This window comes from Palaemon carinicauda, chromosome 41 (genome assembly GCF_036898095.1).
Source record: "Palaemon carinicauda isolate YSFRI2023 chromosome 41, ASM3689809v2, whole genome shotgun sequence".
NCBI classification, from domain to species: Eukaryota; Metazoa; Arthropoda; class Malacostraca; order Decapoda; family Palaemonidae; genus Palaemon; species Palaemon carinicauda.
In genome coordinates this window covers 29,093,345-29,103,344 of record NC_090765.1, presented here as the reverse complement: position 1 = coordinate 29,103,344, position 10,000 = coordinate 29,093,345, and the positions used below count along the sequence as shown (strand labels likewise).

Sequence of the window (10,000 nt, the reverse complement as noted above, 5' to 3'; positions counted from 1 at the left end):
TCCCTGCAGCTTAGATTGGTGTGCTACAGCAGGTATCAGATTTATGTCTTTATTGCATCTCTTCATTCAAGTGCTATTACAAACAGTATATATATATATATATATATACATACATATACTGTGTATATATATATATATATACTGTATGTATATATATATATATATATATATACATACAGTATATATATATATATATATACTGTATGTATATATATATATATATATATATTATCAAGGATTGATAACTATTTCGTGTTTTGTTAAATCGAATATCTCTCTCTCTCTCTCCTCTCTCTCTCTCTCTCACATCATATTTTCCATTCAAATGATTTTGCTCCTCGTATTTACAACTAACCCCCCCCCCCCCCTTTCCATTGTACTCATCCCACTATCGATCTTTTGCCTTAATGAATGAAGAAATGAATATCGGGGAAACCTCAACTTTTAAAGTGGAAGGATGAATGAATATCGAATAAGAAAAGAGGCATCGGAATTAAGGCTCGTCGAATCTGTTCGTAATCGAGCGGATATAAGATCCTAAGGTCAGGAGGTCAGGATGGGTCGAAGAATGTTCGAGGCCATAATGTTTTTGTAGGGGATTTTGGGACTACTACTACTACTACTACTGCTACTACTTTTTCTGTTAATGATGCTGCTGTTCTTGCGTACTTTTACTTAGCGCCGATGATGCTTTGTATTATTGATGCTCTAATGCTTTTAAACTAATGATGCTTAGATTTAAAGTATTAAATACTACTACTACTACTACTACTACTACTACTTTTTCTGTTAATGATGATGCTGTTCTTGCGTACTTTTACATAGCGCTGGCGAGGCTTTGTATTTTTGATGCCCTAATGCTTTTAAACTAATGATGCTTAGATTTAAAGTATTAAAGTAGTAGATATGTCATTGAATGAAACCAGGTTGGGAGGAGGGAGCGGGACTAATGGATTTTAAGCTGAGCTGAATATATTCGCCTCAGCACCGTCCTCTACCCTCCTCTCCTCTACCTCCTCCCCCCGTGATGAAGGGGACCAAATTGAAGATTGGGGCGGCGCCTCTGGAAGCTCACCTCTTCTTTAATAGCAAATAAAAGGCGGCCCTACGAGAACGCCATTTCTGTGTCGATTTCATTCTCTTGTTTTAGTAGTAGGTTAATAGTAGTAATAGTGTATACCCAAGAAATTATTCGCTTTATGTTTTTGTATTGTGTTATTTTCGTATGTGGATGGACGCAAGTAGTGGGATGTATAGGTATCAGAATAGGAAGCTTCTTTTTTTATTACCCAAGGAGATTATAAAATTGCCGGAGTTTATTTATTAATTTGTTTATGTATCTACATTTAGTTTGTCTGTTAGCAGGATTACGTCAAAACTTCTTGTTGGTTTTCACAGAATTTTTACAACGGATAGGTATTATGCTGCGGAAGAAATCATTAGATTTTGGAGGTGATCCAGATCAAGATTATTATTAATATTATTATTATTATTATTATTATTATTATTATTATTATTATTATAAGACAGTAGATTCATTCACGGTCAACATATGATAAAAGGAAAGCTTAGGCCGTAAATTTTAGTGAAATGTTGACAATCTTGACTGGCGGAGGGCAGAAATATATCATTGCTCTTTCCTTCTCCTTGTTATACATATTTTCTGCTTTATTGACAGGAATTTATCAATTTACTAATATACATGCTAAAGAGAGAGAGAGAGAGAGAGAGAGAGAGAGAGAGAGAGAATTTTAGTGGGGGAATAGTTGACATCAATTCCATTATTTAACTTTTTAAAAACTTGAGAGAGAGAGAGTATGCTACTGTTGCTTATACAGGTTTCTGTCGTCCGTTCAGATTGAAGAAAGACCTGAAAATCAAAATGTTTAACAGATTTTGATTTATGTCAGTTACAGGCTCATTGCTCAGAATTAAAATTATCCCAATTTCTTTCTTCAGTGTCAGGCTTATTTTCCGTTTTAAAGGAGAAAATGACATGTATTTTTGTAATTCAATACGCATAAAAGGTTTCTTCACTTCATGGATTGGAACAGAGAGTACTTTTTTAATTTAATTTTTTATGTATGTGTATATATATATATATATATGTGTGTGTGTGTATATATATATATATATATATGATTATGAATGAGAGAATAAATGCAGTAATGACAATTGTCTTGATTTCTCAACCTGTCATTATTAGGGAAATAAGATATTAAGTAAAATAGAAATTAATACAGAAAACTATTTTTTTTCGACTCTAAGGGGTAACTCTAAAAGACTCTACCCTCAGGGATTTCAGCAAATGTTTTTAAGGTAAGGTCTTTGGCCTCATGCCCTTTTCCACCCACTGCATTTGATTAACCATCAAGTATGTAATTTAATTCTTAGGTCCACAATTGCACAATGGGGACGTGCCTAAATATCTCCACTTGATCTGGGAGACTAATCCATGTCCCTTGGCATGACCACTAACTAATTACCTATATATATATATATATATATATACACATATAGATAGATAGATAGATATAGATATAGATATAGATATGTATATAGAGCAAGGGTGGCCAACCTTTTGTTTCTTATACACCATTTTTTTTTCACTTCTAATTCATCTGCTCCACACAAACTTTAACCCCCTTTCAATCCTTTAAGTATGGTGATTTGGACATTTAGCGGTGATTCATATAATCATATGATTTATATATATATATATATATATATATATGTATATATATATATTTATATATATATATATATATATATATGATAATGTGGACATATGTAACAGTTGTAAAAAGAAGTACTATTATTAGGATTATTAACTTCTTTTTGGAGCAGGCATTTTTCTTTTATGATCTCTGGGATATAGTGCGCCAATTGTAATCGTGCAATGCGCCATAGGCTGGCCACCCCTGACCTAGAGTATGCTGATTGCGCTGTCCTCATTAGCTGAACACTACAGGACTTGCAAAGCTTGCTCACCAGAATGTATGAAATATCACATGAGGTTGGGCTCAAGATGAATAAAAGAAAGGCAGATGATGAGAACGGAATATGCAATGGAAGATGAAATATCATTGAAAGGAGAAAGGATTGATGAGGTGGAATTATTTAAATATTTAAGAACTATGATCTCTAATACAGGATCTTTAGAATTTAAGTTTAATGAAAGATGGAAAAAATCACACTAGACAATGGTCAGGTTAAGTAAAATTTGGAAATCAAATTGACTGAAATTATATATAAAAATCAGGCTATATATCAGTTTAGTGAGGTCGGTGTTACTGTATGGACATGAGACAATATCCAACAGATTTTGTAAATATGAGAACAAAGCCCTTAGAAGAATATTGGGATTTAAATGAAACTAGAAGAGAGATTACTCGAGTGCCACATGTGGATGAAATCATGGTGAGGGGTAGATAGAGATGGTTTGGTCATGCTCTTCGCACTCCTTCAAGAGAGATTAGTTCACCAAACTTTCAATTAGGTTACACGAGACACTAGAAGAGTTGGAAGACCCAGGCCTACATGGCTGAGGACTATGAAACATAAAGTAGGAGATGATGACTGAAGAAGTATTGATTTGAAAGCTCAAGACAGACACGACTGGCGAAATCTAACCGAGGCCCTTTGCGTCAATAGGCGTGGGAGGAGATGATGAAGATATATATATATATATATATATCATCATCATCATCTCCTACGCGTACTATTGACGCAAAGGGCCTTATATATATATATATATATATGTGTGTGTGTGTGTGTGTGTGTGTATTCAGTAATCATGTAAAGCATAAGGCTAGTATCCTGACTTCCTGCTTTTAGTTATTAGTGGTCTGAATAATGTTTTGGCTCGTACCAGCTGCGTGGTGGATCCCTAATTATCCATTTCATATGAGGTTGTTTTCCTAGCTCATATCAGGTCTCTCATAAAAGTTCAGAAATGTTGTAATTCTGTTATTTTAAATGTATGTTTATTGATACGAGTTGAAAGTCCATATATATATATATATATATATATTTATATATATATATATATATATATACATTTATATAATCAGATCAGACAAGGGTGAGAGTTAGATGTATACTCTTTCCTGATAAAGTGGATTTACTAAAACCTAACACAATATTCTCTGACATATTCGTATATTCCCAGCTGTATCATGGATGAACCTCTTGTGCACTAAACCTTTCACAAAACAAGTGGTTTTATACTCCTACCCAAAGGCTCATTAATAGCTTGTCGACCCCCTCCCTCTCGTTGCAATAACTGTACAGTTCATCTCTGTCGTGAATGCATTCATTCTTCCTGGATATGAAATCCTTCCCATTACATTTTACACGCAATTTACCCTGAACTTTTTACCTTCCTATTGTTCATTGGCTACTTTCCTCTTGGTAAGGGTAGAAGAGACTTTAGCTATGGCAAGCAGCTCTTCTAGGAGAAGGACACTCCAAAATCAAACCATTTTTCTCTTTTCTTGGGTAGTGCCATAGCCTCTGTACCATGGTCTTACACTCCCTTGGGTTAGAGTTCTCTTGCTTGAGGGTACACTCGGGCACACTTTTCTATCTAGTTCCTCTTCCTCTTGTTCTGTTCAAGTTTTTTATAGTTTAACTAGGAAATATTTATTTGAATATTGTTACTATTCCTGAAATATTTTATTTTTCCTTATTTCCTTTCCTCACTGGGCTATTTTCCCTGCTGGGGCCCCTGGGCTTATAGCATCCTGCTTTTCCAACTAGGGTTGTAGCTTAGAATTTAATGATAATGATGATGATATCCAAACACTTTTGGACCATACAGTATACTCTTTTCACCATATGTCTCCCTCGTATATTTCAACGTCACCAAACCATCTCAGAACTAATGAATTTTGTCACATTTTAACCCTTTTGTCTCTTACCTATTCCCCTCGTCCAAACATACCCAATAAACCATTTTAAGTCACTCGGTCCCTCTTACCATTCCAACACCACATTTCTCAGCATTCAACTTCACACGTATTCTCAAACTATATTAATCTCCTTCATTTTTAGCCATTCATATTTGCCTCACATTCATCCTCCATATTCATCAAATCTTCAAAATACCTACGCCATCGAACTAAGAGTGTATTTCTCTCTCTCTCTCTCTCTCTCTCTCTCTCTCTCTCTCTTTGGTTAGCGTCTCTTCATCTGTCTTTTATTGTGAGGTCCATTTATTCTACACACCCTTCGCTTTCTTCTTTATATATAACCTTTCTTTTTTTTAACTCTTGTTCTTAAATAGTTTAACATAAGTGTTAGTTTTCATTTAGCCATTTAATTTATTCCATAATAATTAATATATTTTTTCATCCATCTGAACTAATGACATGATAACAGTCACTCAATTTCTCGTCTTCCTAAATTCGTGTTAAGGCGTGTATAAGAAGCTTATTTACAATGTCTAATTTTACGTTCTTTTCTTAACTTTCTCCTTTTCGTTGCTCAGTTTTATTGTCTCCTCAGAAATAGGATGCCGTCAATTTCCTCCTTCCGTTTTTTTTTTCTATTTCTTTCTTATTTCCCTTAACCTTCCTCATCCTGCTTTTCCTTTTACTTGTACATTATATCATCTTCCGTTTCCATCACTTTTTCATTGGTCATTTTCATTTTAATTATTTTGTTATTGCCAATTCTCTCTCTCTCTCTCTCTCTCTCTCTCTCTCTCTCCTACATCATCCATTATCCCCACTGTCAGTCCATTTAATCTTGGATCGTCTGTTTTCATCTGCCAGTTGCATTCCATTTCAATTCACCCTTTGTCATATTTGTTGATGGTTTCTCCCGTCCTTCATTATTTTCCCTTTCATTTTGAACCTTTTTTATTTTTTATATCATCTCCATTTTTAGGTATTTTCCACGTTGTTTAATGTTAAATTCTGCCTCCAATGAAAATAATGGGCTGCCTTTTATATGCTTTCATTCTGCTTCACATTTTACATGAACTAGGCTCGACTGATGTAGCAGGATATATTGTGATCCTTGTTCATTTATTTCTTCTTTCGTTCCCCTCTGTATTCAAATCTCACTATTATTCTTAAAATCTCTTCTCTCCTTATTTTTATTTGTTTTCATCCCTGTCTTTCAGCCAGAATTACGAGGAATTTCTCACCTTTTCCCTCCTCTGTGTGAACGAACATTCGCTCTTCAGTTAATCATACTGAGCTTTTAACCTGTTGGGGAACGTTCGCTGTCAGCGAATTGCCGGAAAAATCATAGTTTATCATTGGCTTATTTACATGAGACTTAATGATATAGAAGGTCCCTTTTGCAGGATATTTCATTAGCAATAATCAGATCTTACTTACAATTTCTGATAAGTTGGTTTCTTTGGCTGATATTATTACTTGTCTTACAACATGGAACAGTTGATTTCATTAGCTACTGCCAGAACTGTCTGTAATTTTGTGTAAAGTACTTTCATCATTCTTTACATACAGATCTTCCTGGACAGTTCCATCCTGTTCATAATACTAGGCATGCAGTTAATTCTAATATTCAGGCCTTCTCCATCATGAAGCTCAATACTACACAGTATTCTAGAAGTTTTATTACAGATGTGACCAAGTTGTGGAATGATCTTCCTAATCGGGTAGTTGAATCGGTAGAACTTCAAAAGTTCAAACTTGCAGCAAATGTTTTTATGTTGCACAGGCTGACATAAGTCTTTTTATAGTTTACATATGACATATCTGTTTTTATGTTGTTACTGTTTTTGAAATATTTTATTGTTAATTTTTTCTCATATCGTTTATTTTTTTCTTTATTTCCTTTCCTCACGGGGCTATTTTTCCCTGTTGAAGCCCTTGGACTTATAGTATCTTGCTTTTCCAACTAAGGTTGTAGCTTGGCTAGTAATAATAATAATAATAATAATAATAATAATAATAATAATAATAATAATAATAATGATAAAAATAATAATAATAACAATAATAATAATGATAATAATAATAATAGTAATAATAATAATATTATTATTATTATTGTTATTATTATTATTATTATTATTATTAGTATATGCCACAGCACTTGTCATAATGTGTGGGAAAGTCTGTTTAATGGCTAGAGCGAACACATGGAAAAATTTATTTCGCTAACATCAACTGTAAACAAGTTTATTTTATAAACAACTGCTAGCTCCCGCTTACAGGTGCTCTGCTAATCCTCTAATGGACAGTGGCCAGAATCCGTGTAAATCAGCACATTAACTGCCTTGATTATTGAGGTGCCCTTATTGCTACTCCAAGTGTGCACAATGTTGTGTTCTCAAGATATAACCTTCAAGAAATTGTATATCAATTAATCATTTAAACTTTTATGAGCCTCTCAGAAGCATACTTTACTACATTATTGTACTATTTATGACGAAATAATTAAATTTTTTTTATAGGAGTGATTATGAAAAATATTTTTTTTTTCGAGAATGGTTCTTTTTGCCAAGTTGTATGTTCTCTAACAAATGCCCACTATTTTTATGACCTTGTTTCATATGCAATCTCCTTTTCTTGCCCTCATGTCCACTCGTTTATACGTTCCCCCGCCCCTCTTCCATACGCCCTCACTCTCATCTCTCCTTTCTAAGAACATCCAGAATTCCCATCATTGGATGTGATTTAATTATGTATCGTGATACCTACAAATCCCAGAGACTTACTCTTATTCCTAATACTAATCCTACCTACAAATTCGAGAGACATACTCTTATTCCTAATACTAATCCTACCTACAAATCCGAGAGACCTACTCTTATTCCACAAATCCCAGAGACCTACTCTTATTCCTAATACCAATCCTACCTACGAATCCCAGAGACCTACTCTTATTCCTAATACTAATCCTACCTACAAATCCCAGAGACCTACTCTTATTCCTAATACTAATCCTACCTACGAATCCCAGAGACCTACTCTTATTCCTAATACTAATCCTACCTACGAATCCCAGAGACCTACTCTTATTCCTAATACTAATCCTACCTACGAATTCCAGAGACCTACTCTTATTCCTAATACTAATCCTACCTACGAATCCCAGAGACGTACTCTTATTCCTAATACTAATCCTACCTACGAATCCCAGAGACCTACTCTTATTCCTAATACTAATCCTACCTACGAATCCCAGAGACGTACTCTTATTCCTAATACTAATCCTACCTACGAATCCCAGAGACCTACTCTTATTCCTAATACTAATCCTACCTACGAATCCCAGAGACGTACTCTTATTCCTAATACCAATCCTACCTACGAATCCCAGAGACGTACTCTTATTCCTAATACCAATCCTACCTACGAATCCCAGAGACGTACTCTTATTCCTAATACCAATCCTACCTACGAATCCCAGAGACGTACTCTTATTCCTAATACTAATCCTACCTACGAATCCCAGAGACGTACTCTTATTCCTAATACCAATCCTACCTACGAATCCCAGAGACGTACTCTTATTCCTAATACCAATCCTACCTACGAATCCCAGAGACGTACTCTTATTCCTAATACCAATCCTACCTACGAATCCCAGAGACGTACTCTTTTTCCTAATACCAATCCTACCTACGAATCCCAGAGACGTACTCTTTTTCCTAATACCAATCCTACCTACGAATCCCAGAGACCTACTCTTATTCCTAATACCAATCCTACCTACGAATCCCAGAGACCTACTCTTATTCCTAATACCAATCCTACCTACGAATCCCAGAGACCTACTCTTATTCCTAATACCAATCCTACCTACGAATCCCAGAGACCTACTCTTATTCCTAATACCAATCCTACCTACGAATCCCAGAGACCTACTCTTATTCCTAATACCAATCCTACCTACGAATCCCAGAGACCTACTCTTATTCCTAATACCAATCCTACCTACGAATCCCAGAGACCTACTCTTATTCCTAATACCAATCCTACCTACGAATCCCAGAGACCTACTCTTATTCCTAATACCAATCCTACCTACGAATCCCAGAGACCTACTCTTATTCCTAATACCAATCCTACCTACGAATCCCAGAGACCTACTCTTATTCCTAATACCAATCCTACCTACGAATCCCAGAGACCTACTCTTATTCCTAATACCAATCCTACCTACGAATCCCAGAGACCTACTCTTATTCCTAATACCAATCCTACCTACGAATCCCAGAGACCTACTCTTATTCCTAATACCAATCCTACCTACGAATCCCAGAGACCTACTCTTATTCCTAATACCAATCCTACCTACGAATCCCAGAGACCTACTCTTATTCCTAATACCAATCCTACCTACGAATCCCAGAGACCTACTCTTATTCCTAATACCAATCCTACCTACGAATCCCAGAGACCTACTCTTATTCCTAATACCAATCCTACCTACGAATCCCAGAGACCTACTCTTATTCCTAATACCAATCCTACCTACGAATCCCAGAGACCTACTCTTATTCCTAATACCAATCCTACCTACGAATCCCAGAGACCTACTCTTATTCCTAATACCAATCCTACCTACGAATCCCAGAGACCTACTCTTATTCCTAATACCAATCCTACCTACGAATCCCAGAGACCTACTCTTATTCCTAATACCAATCCTACCTACGAATCCCAGAGACCTACTCTTATTCCTAATACCAATCCTACCTACGAATCCCAGAGACCTACTCTTATTCCTAATACCAATCCTACCTACGAATCCCAGAGACCTACTCTTATTCCTAATACCAATCCTACCTACGAATCCCAGAGACCTACTCTTATTCCTAATACCAATCCTACCTACGAATCCCAGAGACCTACTCTTATTCCTAATACCAATCCTACCTACGAATCCCAGAGACCTACTCTTATTCCTAATACCAATCCTACCTACGAATCCCAGAGACCTACTCTTATTCCTAATACCAATCCTACCTACGAATCCCAGAGACCTACTCTTATTCCTAATACCAATCCTA

General features: G+C 35.6%; 1 protein-coding gene and 1 pseudogene across 1 annotated transcript in view; both read left to right on the top strand.

Annotated features, from left to right (window-relative positions):
- The window catches only part of LOC137632486 (uncharacterized), a 256,035-nt pseudogene that overhangs the window by 101,809 nt on the left and 144,226 nt on the right, over positions 1 to 10,000 (top strand).
- Positions 1 to 10,000, top strand: part of LOC137632379 (mucin-2-like) — a 54,420-nt gene that overhangs the window by 43,488 nt on the left and 932 nt on the right. Inside the window, exon 5 of the mRNA XM_068364314.1 lies at positions 7,810 to 10,000. This exon is cut by the window's right edge and continues 932 nt beyond it. Within this exon, the coding sequence (XP_068220415.1) occupies positions 7,810 to 10,000 (2,191 nt within the window). The remainder of the gene's footprint in view (positions 1 to 7,809) is intronic.